Genomic DNA, 19,035 nt, shown 5'->3' on the forward strand with positions numbered 1-19,035 from the left:
TAGTCGGGGGCTGCTGGAAGCCGAGGGTTGAAAAGCTCGCTGTCGCTTTACGTGTGGTTAATGCTCACGGTGGCTGTTTTTTTAGCTCAGTTCACACAGACGCATGCTGGACAGTCATGAGCAAACTCCTAAATGACTGAAGAAAAGCCTTTTACAAATTTTGTCAAAGATATTTTGAACTTTCTTGGCTAAAACCTGTGGCCTGAGAGCTTGATGTGCTGCCCTTTGATGGGCCGGAATCAAGGAAACAAGTGTTTGAAAGACGTGAGAGAGACTTCATGAGATTTAAAGACAAATTTTACTTTTCATGAGAGGAAGAAGAATTGGGAAACCAAACCAAGCCTCCTTCCCCTCCAGAAAAACAAAAATAAAATCCACACCCGTCAACCTTTCTTTCTCAGCCGGATTTGGTAAATCCGCTCCAAGCTAGTACCAAGGAGAGAATGTGAACTCTGAGAAGAGAAGTGGAACTTAAAATTCTTTTTTCTCCTCCAGTTCTTGCTTTCATACTCCCCCTCATGGACTAAGCTGTCAAAAATAGTTTCAAGGAAAAATACTCCTAACTTTGCTGTGTTCCTTTACAGATCCAATTTCAAATTCTGAGAGGACACAGTGATACTATGAGCACCTGCCACTTTTGCTTTGAAGACACTAAAATACTTTCATGCTCTTATGATAGAACAGTGGAGCTCTGGGTATGTTATGAATGCAACAACAAATTAAAAAAAAAAATCTTAAAGCTGAAATAAAACAAGGAGTGTTATACAGGCATGAAGATTGACTGAATCATCAAGGAGCCTTCTGAAGATATTTTGCTGAAGTTTAAAAATAGCAACTGTAAATGTTTTTGCAGTCACAGATAAATAGTAAAACTCCTATTTCATACTTCCAACGTATTCTTTGACGTTAAAGGGTAACCCTTGTAAGCATATGTAGCATACACTGAATCAGAGCTCTGGTTTATTAATCTTCTAAAACTGTAAGTTGATACACAAAGCCTACTCTTTTTCTCCTCAAAGTTCCTTTTTCTGACTTGTTTATGTATATGGCTGTTTGTGGAGGAGATGTGGAAGTTAGGGATCACACAGTTGTTATCGGCATGGCCATGGTGTTTTCATACTCGTCTCTTGCTTTTTCCTTTTATTTAAATCTTGATTTGCACCCTTTATTTTCTTGCTTCTCGAAGTTTTGTGTAGTTAGCTGGGGTTTCCCTAAAATTCCAGCCACGCTGGGCAGGGCAACGATGAGATCTGAACTGGGGAAGTGTACAGATTCTGGGTGATCAAATCTAAATTTAGTCTAAAAGATAGCTTGGAGACATATAGTTATGTGAGCCCTTGAATTTTATGCAAGCAAATGATAATGTGGCTGTGCTAAATAGACTGCAGGCATTGAGATCTGGCATATATTAAACAGTCATGATGATTCAAGAATTGGTAATGAGTTATAGTAATGCCTTAATATGATATGAATACAGATTAAGTGATTTTATAAAGGATCTAAAGTATTGACTTCTTACCAATGCAGTTTCTACCATAATCCAAACCTTTTCTCAAATGTACTGAAAAAACCAAGAACCCCAAAAGTGTAAAAAGTCCAGGCAATTTTCAGGTTAGCACCATTATGTTATCCAAGAGCTGTGGATGGCTAGATCCAAGAAATCAGGAAGTCTAGAATGAAAAAAGTCCTGTCTTTTAATGATCAGTTCCAAAGTAAATAAACGTGGAGATCTTAAGCAAATATTGTAGATAGGAAAAATAAAAATAAGTGTATCTCAGCATTTACATATCTCAGTCATTTACAGTTTAATAACTGTCAGATTGACAGTTCTAAACTTTCCTGCTTTGTCTGACTTCAGAACTGTAGTATGTATTTTTCCATCTTCAGCGAGATGTTATTCAGCTGTCTTACATGTAAGTAACTGAAATCAAGACCCAGAAATAGGAAGATAATCCATTAATTGTTTTAAGCACAGTAGATCACGAATGTTCTTTTTGCTGGAGGGGCTACAATGTGACACTTGCCTGAAGTGTGGAAGGTTTTATCTGTCTAAGAAACTTTATAATTTTTATCTAAGAAAGATTTATTCAACACTTGTTGAGTGATACTTTGAGATAGATTCTGAAAAATAAGTATTTGCCTGAGTATTGGGAACTTTCTGATAGCAAGGGATAGGCAAGATTATGTTTGTTTATTTTGATAAGCTTACTTTTGTCTGGACAAGCCTAATTTCCTCCTCTGCAGGAACAGCTGAAGCAATTAGAATTCAGGAGAGTATGGAGGACTTGGTCGCGGGGGGCTAGGCCAGCCCTGACAACTTCACTTTGGAGTTCTCTTTTTTCCTTTAAAAGAGTAGATATCAAATGACTGAGTGTGCTGAGAAAGCATTTGAAGTTCCTCTTGAGAACAGACAGTATCTCACTGACAGTCCGCACATCTTTTGGAAAACAAAGATTAATAGGGTGCACAGCAGACAAAGACTACATGAGTCTAGAAGGGCAGTTGTGACTGTAAGGCTCTTTTGACTCAGAAAAGTAGAAGAAGAACATATGGTAACTTGATCTGTGGGTTTTTTTTTTCCTTCTGTCTTAGAGACATTCCTAATGATTCTAGTGTCAGTTGTTAGGCCTGAAGTGCATTGACACACATTCAGAAAATAAGTGAAAAATAAGTTTACTTTCACTCCAGTTTTGTCTGTTATCGAGAGCTGCCAAGTTAGCAGGATAGCTCCTCCGGGTGAAAGTCCTTGTAAGGAAGCAGCTCTAGATCTGAGACTTGACAGTTGATGTTAAAAAGGGGAGGAGTAGTCAGGGATGCAAGATTTTATTCTCATATTTAAGACAAACTGAAAGAACACATGTACAATGAAGGGAGTTTGTTGCCTGCTTCCAGACTGATTCTGAAACCTCTTGGTACTTATGCAAACGAAAATCTAATTGAAATAATTGGGTTCATCGTGGAAATAGAAGATGATTTACCTAGATGAAGGTATGATGACTGATCCTGTGATACTTTGGTCTGTGAGTTACTCTGCATGTCAGCAGTCCTCCTGGTTTCTTTGGTTTTGATGTTTACAGTCAGGCACCGTGATCCATTTGTAAAACTTGATTCATATTTGTATTACTAAAGAACCTCAAGGCTTTACTCATGGGTTAGGACTGCACTATGCTTTGAACATGATACGTGTATGACAAAAAGATAGTCCCTTCCTGAAATCACTTAAAACTCTCTGTGTAACAGACTAAGTAGATAGAAGATGATGGAGTAATATAAATGAACCAGTAATGCAGTATGGGTCATCATCTCGGCAATCTGTTGATTGCTGTTGTAGGAATCACAAAACAGAAAATTAAGAGGGATTTTGTATTACGAGAGAGATTTCCAGTTATTTATAGGTGACTTCTTCAGAACATGAAGGACAGCAAAGGGGAACTCATCAATTTTGAAAATCTAACAACTGAGTGACAAAGGCTGGCATCAAAGGTAGGGCAGAAGGGAGATGATGTCTGGGGATAAATCACGAAGAGCTTTGTATTTGAAGACAAGAAACTTGTATTTGTGACCGAGAAGGAGGAATCAATGAAGAAACATAAACAGAGGGAATGTCATAATACAGACAGTAAAGGGAAATCTGTGGAAGAGCACTGCACATGGATACAAGCAGGGGAGACAGCATTTGCGAAGAAGATGATGCAATAATTGATACAGGGATGGCGGGCCTTGAGAGTGTGAGTTTTAACTATGTGAATGAAAATGGAAAGCCATATATTAGTTTATGAAGAAAGACTTGCCAGGATTTAGGGATGGACATGGATGTGAGAGTCTAAGGAGAACTCTTCAAGAAATTTCTGGTGAAAACTATTGTGATGGGAAGGAGATAAATAGAAGTCTGGGTGTGATAGATGAAGAACTCTGTTTCAGTCAGTCTTGAAATGAAAAGAAGGAATAGAGAGTCTGAGATTTTAGGAGTAACTAAAGAGTTATTTTACTGATTTCACAAGTTTTGTTGTCCCTTATTTTGTGATGCTTTGTTGTTTGGTTTTTTTTTTTGTTTGGTTGGGTTTTTTTTACAATTTAGCAAAGCACTTCCTAATCAAACTCATCTGGATTTATTCAAGGATGTTGAGAAAGGTTTTCCTATTCAAGTTTCTGAGTTTCTGCCGCCAATTTCTGAGTGCAACTTGACTCCTTATGACAGAAGGTGACCATGTTCTATCTTAATTTATTAAAAAAAAAAAAGTGATGGTTTTTGTGATTTCAGGGTTCAATTTCAGTGCATGTGGAAACACTTAGTACAAAATTTAGTACAGATAAGTTACTTTTTCAATCCTTCCTATGGTTTCCTAACTTGTACTACATCAAAGTCAAACTTCTTTTGCTTACTTTTGTGTTCCACGATAAGTCATTCTGTTATAATGTTGTCTTACGTCTCCCTTCTTCCATACGCTCTTCTTACTTCTCTCCATCCTTGCACTTTCATTTATGCTGTCCATACTCTGTTAGCAGACTGTTTACTGCCAGACTCCTTCATCCACGTGAACTACCATAAATCTCACCTTGTTCTCACCCTCAATTTGTACAGGAGCTCTTAAATCTTTTCTGTTTTGCATATGATGTCTGCTGAATTAAACAAGAATCTTTTTATTGTCTTAAATGCATGTTGGAATAGTCTGATAGATTATGGCCTCTTTTAGGGCAAAGGACTTGTCTAATACTGTTTTTGAGTTATATGGGGGTGGAAGTCTATCTTTGCCATATGTTCTGAAAGAGGTATGTAAATATATATCACATGTATAAAAGAACAATATTGAATTACCCAAGGTTCAGGGGCTCATCTGTCAGTGAGATTTATACCTTCATAAAAGTTCTTTTCTGTCCGTATTGTTTATTAATAGTCTATAGCCTTTCCATTAAGCCTGTCTTGTCAATTAAAGAAGAAATGCATCTTAATCCAGTGTCAATCTGTGGACATAATAATTAAAACAACTGTAGCATATATTAACATTCAGTTAAGTAGGTCATGCAGTGCCTCCAGGGGTACTATTTCTGGCATATTTTATTATTAAGTCATAGTTTAAATCAATTTTTATCAGATTGTAGAGTTGACTGATTAGGTTTTTGATCACTGAATAGTACACGTGCTACCTTGCCTACTGCAATTGTGTGTATTTTTGAAAATTGCTAAAAAGCAAGTAAAATACCATTGTGTACAGCCCTGGAAACCACTTTCCAATCAAAAATGCTACCAGTTCATAAACTTCATGTGGTCTTTTGCGTTACGTGTTTCCGTTTAGGAGCAGGGATTGTGTTGGTTGCGGGCAGTACACACATACAGAGAAAATAAAAAGATTTTAATAATCTAATTGAATTTTTAGTTGTTAGAATCTTAATGCATCGAGTTTCTTGGGCAAAATATATAGAAGTGGCAGGTTTTTGTATTTATCAAAATGAAAAAACAAAACGGGACAATAAAAAAATGTGTCATATCCAGTGACATTCAATATAAATATTACTTTAGGTATTTGGGAATATTTTAATAAAACTGTGTGAAGGAAAACTTTTTAACCTCTCATTTCATGCAAACCTGCTAGTTTTAGTAAACTTTATTGAATAGCTTTGTCTAATGTGGTTTTGTGTTTGTGCAGAGCAGTGTTTGTGGTAGCGGGTTACGTAGCGACATAGCCACTGAAAATCAAAAAAACCCTACTGACAAGAACACTTCACATTCATTAAAGAAAAGACATCATAATAGCTTTAAAATCATTCTAACATTAGAAATAATTACTGGATGAAATGAAATTGAGTTGACTGCTTGCACTGAAAATTACATACATGACATTTTTATTATTAGTTTCTATCTGAAATATAAATAATCCTTTTTTCAACTAAGCTATGCAATGATTTTTGCTGTAGTCTTTAAAAATCTATTTTAAATTAGTGGATGTGAGGATGTCAACTCCTTGTCAGAATTAAATGTCATTTATTTTTTAAATACCTTCTTTTAAGTGAAAACATTGATTGCTGTTTTCACTAACATAATTTTTAGGGTGGTAACATCATAATATGATAATACTGCCAAGGCTTGGGATATGGAAACAGGAAGAATACTTGTATGTATCCTTTTGAATGCATCTTGCAGAAGGTACAACTGTAAAATTCAGATTTATTGCTTTGTTATTGATAAATAAGTAAACAAAACATTATTCGCTAGCACAATACAATATAGTTAGGGTAGGTAGGCTTGATTTTTAGTCCTAGTTTTGGTACTGATAATTGCTTGATCTTGGGTAAGTCTCTTGATGAACGTCTCAGTTATTTCAGATGCAAATGGGTGTGATAATAATAACCTGTCACAGAAGATACATTTAAGATTGATTAACATTTTAGGATTTGAATAGGGTGGTCTTGTCTAAGTTTATTGCTAATGCAAAAGTAGATGTCTTTATATCCAATTTTTCTATCAGCTTTCACCAAAACAAAGTAATATCAAAAGCCTTCTTTCTGAACCTGCTTACAGATTGTAGAAAGTCTGCTGTAAAACTCTCTCTAACCCTCAAGCACGTTTCTAAAACCTTTTGTTTTCTCTTTAGTGGACAGTAGAACATGAAGGCATTGTAACTTCATGTAATATTTCTTGCCATGGTAGATACATGGTATCTGGTTCAGACAAAGAAAATACCATATATGTTTTTGATGCAATAAGTGCAACAGTAGTGGCACACATCCGAGGTAAGACTTACAACTTTTACATCTTGTTTATGCAGCTCTTGAGGTTTTTTTATTTCTTACAAAAAATTGACAAAATTAATTAATTCAGTTCAGTTTAAATATCCTCACTTGAGAAAGGCAAAAGAAACTTATCTGGAAGACATTAAACCCAGTATTTTTCAGAATAGGCTTGTAAAAAGGAGTTGATAGGCCAAAATTAGACCAACAGTGATTCTTTTTTGAAGCATAATTTCCCTTTGAAGGTAACTTCACTAGTGAGACCTCAGTTCCATGAGGCTTCCACTCAGGACTGGAGGTCAGGGAGTTTGCCATTCCTGCAAAATCAGCTTCTAAATGCATGAGCAGTCTTACAAATGTTAAATTAGCATATGGTTAACGTGCTCCTGTGAATCAGGGCCTGATGGTAGAATAATTTGGTTTTAAAAATAAAAAGTGCAACAAATGGATCGTAATAGCTTCATTAGAACTGTCTCTGTTAGGCGACACTACCAGGACATATTTTGTTTACATTATTTTAATGAAGCTATTTGCATTCTTAAAGTATAATTACCTGCTTAAGTGCTCCCTAAGCGTCTGAGTAGTTAAGTGTCATTGGCATTATAGGGCCACACTTCCGGGCTTGTTTTCAGGAATGGAGCGGAGAAATAAGTTAGTACAGGGCAGCATGTGAATTTGTCAGCTGTGTAAGTTGAGTGCCCGGGTCCAGGTTCATATTCGTAATATCTGCAGTAACTATGAGGCCTCTCTGTCATTGGGAGGTAGGTGAGGAGGTGTCCCAGCCAGTGAAATAGCAGTTTTGACATTACAGTGTTTTGGAAGTAGACTGATGCATAGAAGCTATGGGTAGTTCTGCCTTTCAGACCTGTGTTCTGAGATCCAGATGTAATTATTCAAAATAACTAATAGTCTCACTTGATGTTTTTTGTATTGATCATCACAAAAGTACAATCACAAGATGTTGTTTTGACCCTGATAACCAAAGAGTGACTTCAGTATCATACCATAAGACCATAAAGCTATCGGATGTGATAACACGATCCACCTCAATTACAATTAATGAGTAAGAAACAATACTATAGTTAATTATGCATGGCCTTATTTGCATCTTTCACAATTATCAGTGAGATTTATGCTAAGATTTGTACTAGAGAAGATGAACAATAATTGTTGAACTAAATAAAGTAATACGCAAGAAAATGACATATATAGAAAGCGTGAATAAAATGGTCCACTCAAGCTTCCTGCTGTAAATAACTGAAAAATTGTATTTTGATGACTGTAAGCATTTCTGGTGCTATTTTTTTAGAGTTTCTAGGTTCTTAGGTATATGTAGAGACAGAAGATAGTATATGCAATATGGTACTGCAGTGTAAACTCCTTGTTCTAATTTCTACTGATTAGGAAAAATATATGATAATTGACAAATGAGGAGATAAAATATTACTTACAATAGTGAAGTCTTTAAAAACATTATGGAATGAAGCAAAAATAATACAGAGGAAAAGGAGAAAATATATCTAGATGTTGGGAATTGATAATTAATCATGAGTTCTTACAGAATATTTTGTGATAATTAGGTTTTGGACTGCAACCAGATCACCTCAGCTCTCCATAAAATTCATGGGCCTCAGAGCAACCACAGGATGATCTACTCTGCTTCTAATGAGCTCCAGTGAAGACCTCACAGACTTCCAAACAATCTGTTCTGTTGCCTCACTGCCTTTTCCTACGGTGGACTAGTTTGGCTGCAGCTTAAGCTGACATGTTTCTGTTTAGATCCACTTCAGACATGGAGATCAGATTATTCCTTGTTTTCTTTTACATTTTTATGTATATCCAAGAACTTCTATTATATCTGCCGAGTCATCTTTTCAGTAGATTAAACCATCCTTATTAATTTAATATTTAGTTGTTATTTCCTATTTTACTGATCATTCTTGTTGTTGATCTGTGAGATCGTTCCAAGTGGCCCACATTTTTCTTGAACTATATGGCCCCATAATGTAAACAGTATCCCCTCTAACTGGAAAAAAATAGAAATGAATTATTATTACGTGCTTCTCTGTGGGTGTGCCTCTGTTCATACATCCTGGGGTGAGATTTACTCTTTTTTTGACAGCGTGATGGTGAAGAGGAGTCAATATTTGTTGCATCCTTTTTTTGCAGAACTGTGACGTAGTCCATTGTTCCCACCTCTTATCTATGCAGTTGATTATTTGTATGTTACTACAGAATGTCAGACTTGACAAAATTGACCTGATCAGGCAGCATGCATATTAAACAATGGATTAAACACCGTAACACTCCTACAAACTGCAGTGATGACAGCATTTGTTTCCTATAGAGAGACTGTTATAACCCTTTTATTTTCTTGATGATTTCTTCAATTTGTGAAGATAATTTTGAATTTTAATCTTCTCCCTTGTATAACTGCAGACCCTTTTTGGCTTCATTTCGTATCTGTACTCTTTATCTCATTATCTAGATTGCTAATGGAAGTATGAAATAGGACTGGATTCAGGACAGATGCTGTGGACCCCAGCTCAATTTGTACTTTCATTTTCACAGTGAGCCAATTATGGCCACTCCCTGAGTACAGAGATAGTTTTTCCAGATCATTTTTCCTTATCTGCTTTTGGAGAAGGTCATGCCCAGTGCCAGAAGCCTTGCTCAGTATGATTTCCTGAGTCTTCATGTGCTAAACTCTCATATCTCTCACTGAAGTCAGTAATACAGTAAAAACATTATGTCAGTTTAGGATATTGTTATCATTTTACAAAGGAAGTATGCAACAATAGAGATGTCAAATCAACCGTTAAAAATATCAATGGCTTTAAATAAGCCCTACCAATTTAGCTTTGAATTCTGAAAACAATAATCGGAGAGAGAGTCTGCCTTTAAACACTGTAATAAAATTGTCTTTGAGGGATTAGGAATTACTTTGGATGGGAAATTCAATCTGCAACATTGTAATGTTTCTTTTAAATTGCAATGACTACAGCATTGTTTCCTGTAAGAGATGCTCATAATCCTTTCCCCACTGTAGATTTCAGGAAGCACTAGAGTCCTCACCCAGTTCTGGAACGTCCAGATTTCTTTTCTGATGGGTATCACTGCTTCCAAAACTAGACTTTAATCTAGAATTGTTTAATCTTTTTCCTCTGAATGTTTGAGTTGCAATTTACATGTGGAGATAGATGCATGCTATTTATTTAATGAAAAATGGGTGGCTTTTTTTGGTAACTTAGTAAAATGTGGTTGTGTTGTAGCTGCTAAACAATTTCTTGTTAAGCTGCATTAAACAAAAAAATAGCTGGTCACTTGTCACTTAACAGCTAGGGTTCAGTCCTGCAAAATGACCTAATCCAATAAGGGATTTAAGCCCGTGCTGGCTGTGAGGTTGTAAGTAGCTCCAGAGACTTTACAGAACTATTCCATGTGGTTAAAATTCAGAATATGCTTATGGTGCTTTACTGGATGGAGACAGGGTGCTTAATGTTGCAGGAGGCTCTTTGAGAGATTTGTAATGGTTACAAAACCTCACTCTTCCTGTGTTTTTCATCTGTGTTTCAGGGGACATGGCAATGCTATCTCAGACTGCTGCTTTACCTCTGACGGTCATTACTTGTGCACAGCATCCTGGGACAAAAGCTCAAAAATATGGGACATAAAGACAGGAGAATTTGTGTCATGAACCCATTTCCTTGAACCAAGGACATGAAGGTTCTGTTAGTTCCTGCCTTTTTAGCCAAGACAGTGAGTTGTCTTAATACTACTGCACAATGTATCTCAATACCTATGTATAGGACATCTCAGATGAACGAGTGACCGCTCTAATCATGTAGGTAATTAATTCATCATTTCCAAGATAACATGTTTAATGATGAGAAAATGATGTCCATGTAAATAAGTAAATTGAAGTTGATGATCTGTGTTCTGTCTTAACCAGGCAACTGGAACGCTTGCTTAATTGATATACCCATCAAGAGGTATAATAAAAAGATCATAATGGAGTATAAGCACAATACTATGTTAGAAGATTAACTTAGCACATGCGGATATTCTCCTAACATGAGTTAGTTGAAAAAACATGTTCAGTAAATACTGTTCTGATCTGTAATAATTAGGAAAATGTGTATGTCTTTGTTAGTACCCCCAAAAGTAATGTTACTTCACAGCCCAAACAACATATGCTAGTAATGTACTTCTGAAAAACTTCGTGGATGTTCTCAGCTACACTGATTGAACATGGCGGTTTATGTGCTCAAAGTAGATGATATTTATGAGTTATAGCAAGACAATTTGGCACCTGGAACTTGATGTCTCCTCGATGCTTGCATGAATAGGAGGAAGAAACAGACTCCCCAGTTTACCTGTATCTGAGTGCAGGTAGTGGGGAGCTATTTCTTATTGCCCTAGCAACATTACTTTCACTAGATCATACACAACTCCTAGTCCCTCCACAACATGAAATTGGTGTTACTGTGAACTGCTGCTGTGCTGAAACTGCTTCTCCTCTCTTCACTGGGATGGAGTAATAGGAATTTCTGTACATTGTGATCTAATTGGCTGTTTTCTTTTGCAACTTCACATCTGAATACTCCGGTAAAGATGACTCCTGAACTGCTGACAGCGGGTTAATCTGCAGTCATACTCATACAGTGCCTTCTGAGTTAGGCAACTCAAATAAATAAATAGCAACTCTGTGGGGAAAAATGTACCTGTGGCTTGAAGACATGCAAATACAGATAGGCCTATGAATACTGGAATCTGAAAGCATGCTTTCCACACTAAACTCTACTTTTTTGTTTTTATTCACAGTTGACCTAACAATTCTGAAAGTGTTCTTTATATTTTAATTCTTAAACATCTCCTTAATTTTCTAAGTCAACAGAATTTTCATGTATGGTTTTTTCCACTCAGTTGTGTGTTTGATAAATTTATATATTAATATTTACAAAATTAAGAACATGAACAACAAGTAGCCGAAAGGAACTTCTGCTATCTTGTTAAGGCATGACTAATAGCTCATTATTTAAATTTTTTTATAAAGTCTGACTCACTGTTAGAAGGAGCTTCTTTTATTAGTCTGTATGATAAAGCAAAGATAAAATATAGTATTCTGATTTTATATTTCAGCATCACTTGTGTCTGGCGGATATGACAAAACTATAGCTATATGGGATACAGAGGCAGGCTATAAAAAGCTAAGTTTAAAGGTACTGAGCTCTTATTTGGTCACTAATTTGATGAGAAGGTGTAAAATGTATTGCTGGTTTAAAAGCATTGTATATTTCATTATCTGACAAATACCCTTGCCCGTCCTTTTTAGATACAGGCAGGAATATATCCTGGATTTGCATGATTTAATTTCCTAGAACAGCATATTCTTACACAATTAGCTACAAAGATACTACCTTTGTCAAGTCAGTTGTTAATAAGCTATTACATTTCTCTTTTTATGAACAAGCACATTTAAGGATTATACTGAACGGAGTTGTACCTATGTTACAGGAGAGAGTTTCTTCCAGCAAGTAACAAGAGCCTGGATAGTGCATATATTCACTTTGAAATGCCGCACTCTTGTATATCTGTATGTTTACATGCTTGCTTGTGTCCACAGAAAACAGTACATTAAAAAGGGAAGCATTAAAAAAAAAAAGTAAATATCAGTGTTGAGGTTGTCAAGCTTAGCTCAGTCCCTAGGTTACATAGTTTACATTACTGCTTATAGTGATGGGGATGTGGTCCACCATGTTACAGTACTTTTTAGGATGGACAATTCTGTAAATGAGGTAGCTATTTAGTATTTAGCCATCCCTGCTTAGAGCTAGGCCTCCTCTTTTCTTCTGTATCCATGATAATACTACCTAAAATTTGAGGCAGTAAGTAATATCTGCATAAAATAAAAGTCCAACTCTCATTAGGGGTTTTTTGTGCCATCATGACTTTATTTTTTGCAAACATACCATATTGTATTACAATACCTTTCATTTGTTTCTTATTTTGGTGGAAACAATCCACAAGACTTGAACTAATGATCAGACATGTGGGTCAAAGAAAAAGGATTAACAGTATTCATAGTTACGTGCATGCGTTTTGCAAATGTTAATTTCACAGAAGTCAAGCAATGTCAGAGTTCAGATTTGCAACCTTGGCTCTTTCTTATCTTATGAAAATATGATTTTAATGGACTTTTTTTTTTTTTTACTTACTGCATACACTATTCAAGGCTTAGTTAAAACACTCATGAACAAACCCACCTGGAAGATCTCAGAAAAGACCACTTTCCTTCAAAACCTTGGGCTTAAAAATAGCTTTCAACTGCTGTCGCATTCAAGATAGCATCTTCATATAGGAGAGCTCATAAGGCTGTGCCTCACACCCGTTACCTTAAACATAAGCTTACCTACCCTCCGGAACTGGAACTGTACTGATTAAACTTTTTGAGCAGTAACAGTACACATTCTCCACCAGCATCGGTGCTTTATGTAATACAGCTACTGCAAGTTTCCCAGTTCACAGCAATGACTGTAAGTAACTCAGTTTCCCATAAAAAAGAAGGCATCTGTTTAAATGCTAATATCTTTGTAACTATGGAGAATTCCAGTTGAGTATCCGTGCCTTGGTATAATTACATTCTGGGCTCATAACTAAGTTTAAAAACATGTTTTAAAGATTCTGCTGTAAAAACCACATTTTATGTATACATGTTTGATGACTTCTCTGTGCTGGAAAAATGTATGTTCATCTTTTTATTGTATTTCTTAGGTGTGGCATTTGGCTATCAAAATGACACCATGCTTTCGTAAACTCTCGGAATTTTATCTGTTAATACCATTCATGTTTGAATAACCTCCCTAGCTGGAATAAATAATTCATTTTAGATTTTAACCTGTTTCTATTCTTATGCCAACTCAATGCTGTTAACCTCAAATCAGCGGTGCTGCTGTTGTCAGAACGAGGATATCCGATACAGCTGCTTGACTTGGCCTGCTTTCAGAATTGGTTTCCTTCCCTTAAATGGGGGGAAGCTGCTGTCTGTTCCCACAGCTCTTCCTTCCATTATCACATGATAAACAGCCTCAAGATTTTTTTAGGTAATGAGTATTAGAAGTCAACTCTCTCTTTACAATCCTCTATTAAACTGTTCAAAAAATAGAAGAGACCTATGCTTAAATCGAGCTTAAACCCATGGTAACTGTGTAGCTGTCATTCTGAGTGCCACAGCTGGTGGTCTGGTTACCAGAGATCGTAACAGCCACTGTTTTCAGGTATATGTAGGAAAGTATGAACTTCATAACATTTTTTTATTGACTGGACATGAGTCGGTCTAGATAAGAATTTTCTCACTGCATTTCAAAATGGATTTATGGTACAACTAGGTTTAAAGTTTTCTTCCTTGTGTTATAGTTAAATTTTGCTTTACTGTAGGGTCATTGGGACTGGGTGACAGATGTTGCGATTAGCAAAACAAGTGGTGGATTCTTTCAGCCTCAAAGGTAATCACTAATTCCTGATGTGGTTTCAGGAGCTAACTTATAAATGGATGTGAAGATTTCATCCCTTGTTTTCAGCTTTTTTTTTGGATGAAATTTAACAATGGCGAAGTTGTTCATAAAAGTGCTAAGTTGTAATCAGTATTTACCTCAAGTAATTACAGAAAATCTTTAAAAGAATTTGATAAGTATGTTTATTTTTGGTTATTTTTAAATGTGCAGGCAGTTTTAAGACTGCTAAAGATTGTTTCCAAAGACATGGTATTTAAATGCGAGAGAGTTTAGCTCTCATTGAGAGGGTTAATCTGATGAGATGAGATTTCATCCTTATGGAAATGATGATGTAAATTGCTTTTTTGGTAATTTGCAAATACATCAAAATAATTGCATCTTTTTCTCAGGATTCTACTTTGAGACTGTGGAATATTGAAATAACGGATCATATTCCTTCAGTGATAGAAAGCAGAAAAGCAAGAGGCTCAAAAATTGCTCAGGTCCTATCACATTGTTTTTTAACCACACCCCATACTTTATTCAGAAAGAAAATTTGAATGCTAAAGGAAAGCTGTCAGATTTCCAGGCTGAAAACACAAATTGATTGTGTTTGTTCTGTATTTGCAAAAATTGTCAAATCCTTTTTTAGGAGTGGGATGTAGTAATAACAGTTCTTTTTTTAAATTTATTTTGGTAAGGACACCAGTTTTCATGTACAGGTGCATTTTTGTTTTTAGAAAACAGAGCCATGTATGTGTACTTTTAAAAATACTTTGGTTTTCTACACCTGATGCTTCTGCAGAGTAATAGGCTGCTTATACAGGAGTATTACTAAACCAAGGCAGGTAATATTCATGCGCTCCTGGACATAAATCAGCTTATATGAATTCCGAGGAGTGTCTTTTTAAAGCTGAGACTGTATGTATTCTGACTTCTAAAACATGAATTAGAAATAGATGTTAAGAGAGAAGAACATTAACAAGCTTAATGCTATTGAAACATGTTTTTTATTACAGTCCCTCAATTGGTTTTGGTAGTGGATTTGCAAGATCTTGTGTATATTTTTCTCTTTGTCAATAACCAATAAGTGAAATTGCATGAAAAAGAATTAACTTTATTATTATTTCTATAGTATTTTTATCAGACTTTCTTGTTGAATAGCAGGTATTCAATGTGCAGCTTTTTAAGCTTTTAAATAAGTTTTATAAATGTGCCAGCAGTGAAGATGTGTACATTCCTAAAAGTATCAATTAACAGAAATTTGAGAATATGGTTAAAATTGGTACAGGAAAGGATTCTTTGGTGCATTTTAGCAATACTTAAAGCATGCCAAACAGAAAAATGTCTCAAATTTTTTGTAAATATTTTCACAAGAGTGAACTGGGAATTAATGTTATGTTGACTCTGATAGAAGTGGATTAAACTTCATGAGTATGTGTGTAGTCAGCAGAAAAACTTCTTTGTAGTGACTACAGTGGGTTAATATTTAATCTAAAATTATTGTTATGTATAAATTATCCTTTTTAAATTTTTCTTTCTACATTTCTCCTTTAGTCAGATAATGGTCAGGTTAAAAAAAAAATAAACAAAAAAAGCCCCAAACCACCTAGTGATTATCACCAAGACAGAACAGCTAAAAACTGGATACCCATCAAGCCACCCAAAAAGTAAAGTATGATACTGTATTAGTTGAAAAAAATAAAATCAGAGTTCACATAAAATACACAGGAATGAATTTTGAGCAGCATTATCTGTGTCAAGTTTACGACAGCTATACATCAATGCATCTCAAAAATCAGGCCTAGATATATGTGTGTATGTAGAGCTGTACCTTCATGAGTGGAATAATGCACATCTGTCACAGGTGGTTAACTGAAATGCCATTTTTGTTCTATTTACACCAGTGTGAAGAATGTGAAAAACCTTTCTTACACCTGCAGTGTAGTGACTCTCAAATGATATCCAAGTGTGTATTCTGTCATCTGTCTTCTCCAGTGAGAAAAATTTTGCCGTTACCACCTTCTGTTTCTCCTGATCTTTAAATTAATCTAGCAGTCTTGGGACGTTAACACATTTAAAAATAAATGGAGTGTCTGTACATCTTTATGTAATACACATATAAAGCTAAGACTTTCCTCTAACCTTGCTCTACTGTAGTATTCTGTATGAAGAATAATAAAATACATTGTACTAATCCATTAAATAGCTGTGACATACCAGCTAAAGAATAAAAATCCCCAGTAGTTGAAACCTTATTTATGCTGCATGGTACTAGAGAATAAAGTTACTTACTTGCCCTTTGGGAAATTTTAAACAATTTTAAATGAATACACTAGTTCCAAGTTCAATTGACTAAAGAAATTATGAGGATATGTAAATTATTGACAGGTTTCCTTCTGTTTTTTAGATAAACCATTCTTCTTGACTATGGCAAGCAAAGAATCTTTGCTGTCAGTGGACATCAGAAAGATGTTTTTTAATAAGACCATGAACTTTTTTCTAACTTCTTGCCATACCCTTCACTCTCAATGCCTGAAAGCTCCTTTACAAATTTTTTGTAAGTTGTGGTTCATGTCTGACACGATGCAGCACAAATTAGTTTGTGTAATAAAGGCTCCCCCCAGCAAGGAGCATGGTATTTTTTCTACCCTTTCTTAGGAGCAACCCTGAGAGGATTATATCTATTCAGTATATGTGAGAATGTCAATTAATAAAAGATTAAGTGTTTCAAAATGTTTGGAAGCTTTATTGCTAAAAATAGTGTTTTCAACCTTTTCGACATTTCTTTCTAAAAGGAACCTAAAGTGGGGAAAATAGTTGGAACTGGGCATGTGACAGCCTGGAATGCAGTCAAGCTGTGGAATACAAAGAAATCTAGGTAGGTAGATTTTTTTTTCCCCTTGTTTAAATTATGTGAATTGTGTAGCAACAATTACACTTGAATCCAAGGTCAAATGTAAAATATTTCTAGGGCATAGTATGTTTTGTGCTGATTATCTCTTTGAGTTTAGGTGATAAATTGTATTATTTTGCAGAATTCTTTTCCCCTCTTTACTGCTTAATTTAATATTATTGTTTTGTTACAGGGGCTAAAAGAAAATGCTGTGTCTATGCTCCTCAGGTTTTTTGTTTTTTTGGTTTTTTAAACATCATAAAATATGCATGTTTTTATAGCTGAATTAATTTGGCTTTAATGTAGTTAGTAATACTGAACTAATTTCTGTATGTTAGAAAAGATTAGTCCTAGGATAATTAATGTTGTATTAGAATTGTAAGTGCTCTTTGTTTCTTTCTTTATCCTTTTCAGCTGGAAAAATCAAAGGTCCAATTTTTTCTGCTGAAACAGGAAAAAAAGCAGTTGCTCTGTAGAGGCTTGGTTCATTTTGCATTAGTAATGTGAATAGGTTGGAAGTTTTCTTTTAAATGAATCCTCTTTCTGTTTCCCAAATTGAGAAAAACAAGGAAAAATGAATTCTTACATTTTGGTTTTAATAAAATCAGTAAGTTTTAATACTTGTTGCTGTTTCCTGTCCATTACCATCACCTGTTTAGTGCTTGGGTGCCGTGTGAGTCAGCTTGTCTTCAGCCCTGAACTGATCTCACCTGCAGCAGTAGGCTCATCTTTGTATGCCACGTAGGTTTTGCAGAGAATGTGATAATTACAGACAATTCACAAGATGGAGATTTATCTGCATTTTTTCTGGCTCTTGTACCCCTACAGTATGACTAATTCACTCAGTCCCCGTTCTAACCTCATGAGAAAGTTGTAAGACTGTTTTAGACCAAGTCAGTGTGGCTGCCCTTCTGTAGGAGTTATTTGAAGAATAACGTCTGTAATTTGGCTGTAAATATGTCTTAGATGCCTGTTAAATTGCTAAAGCAATCTCTATGCTTTGCAGATTCTGATAACGCTCCAGGCCTGTAATCAGGTCTATTTGTGAAGATGATCCTTTCCTGATAACCTTGGGTTGTGGGCCGGGCTCCATGTTCCTTCATGGCTCATTCCTACCCGGTAACCCCATCCGTTTCTTGGTGTGGCACATCCTCGCTTGCTGCCTTTGCGGGTAACAGGCTAAAGGGCTGGGGCCCTGAGGGAAGGCGTTTTACTGGTGGCAGCATCAATTCTCTGTGAAGAATTCTAATCGGCTCTGTAGAAAACTACCCAAATCCCTTCTTGTGATTATTTAGCTTGTACCAACCTGTGCGTATTTGGTCAGGCACTCTAGTGTTATGTGTGTGCACAGATCATAAAGCACATAAGCAGTGTGTGCATACGCATATCGTAGTTTAATTTTTGCATCGTTATAGATGATTGCAGCATGTAATTGAGGCCTGATCGTCCCTTGGTATCTTCGGCTGTGAGCCTTGGGCAGTCGAGACGCTGTTGGATAAGGCGGACTGGAGCCTAACCGTAAGCAATCTTGCATAAGTGTTTTTTTTTTAAATGCTGACATTTATGTATTTTCCTTCAGTCTTTGCATGTGTTGTGCCAAAACAAATGCTAACGTGTGTGTGCAATTTACAGTCACGCACAGAGAAGTAAGTCTCGCAGAGCAGTGGCCGCAGCCGTTCTTTTCCCGGCTGTTCACAGCGGCAGGCACGAGGCGCTGTTCCCTCTGAGCTGCTGCTGCGTGCGTCGGCAGCACAAGGCGCTGTTCGCCCCCTCTGAGCTGCAGCTGCGTGTCTGAACCTTGGGCAGGAGCTGAGCTGGCAGCGGGACTGAGCCCGCTGCCTGATCCTGCCGGCTTGCGAGGGCAGTTCCGGGCGGCGGGGGAAGGCGCTGGCAGCGGGGCCGGGCCGGGTTGCGGCGGCG

The 19,035-nt window shown here is 36.3% G+C and overlaps 1 protein-coding gene across 1 annotated transcript in view; it reads left to right on the plus strand.

Annotated features, from left to right (window-relative positions):
• WDR88 (WD repeat domain 88) overlaps positions 1-19,035 on the plus strand; it is a 27,574-nt gene that overhangs the window by 396 nt on the left and 8,143 nt on the right. The window contains 13 exon segments of the mRNA XM_019473016.1: positions 585-695; positions 4,119-4,201; positions 6,047-6,110; positions 6,591-6,729; positions 7,636-7,789; positions 10,303-10,413; positions 10,415-10,485; positions 11,869-11,948; positions 14,164-14,197; positions 14,200-14,231; positions 14,630-14,722; positions 16,127-16,216; positions 17,018-17,100. Of these exon segments, the coding sequence (XP_019328561.1) occupies positions 585-695; positions 4,119-4,201; positions 6,047-6,110; positions 6,591-6,729; positions 7,636-7,789; positions 10,303-10,413; positions 10,415-10,485; positions 11,869-11,948; positions 14,164-14,197; positions 14,200-14,231; positions 14,630-14,722; positions 16,127-16,216; positions 17,018-17,100 (1,145 nt within the window).

This window comes from Aptenodytes forsteri, unplaced genomic scaffold, assembly GCF_000699145.1.
Source record: "Aptenodytes forsteri isolate BGI_AS27 unplaced genomic scaffold, ASM69914v1 Scaffold70, whole genome shotgun sequence".
NCBI classification, from domain to species: domain Eukaryota; kingdom Metazoa; phylum Chordata; class Aves; order Sphenisciformes; family Spheniscidae; genus Aptenodytes; species Aptenodytes forsteri.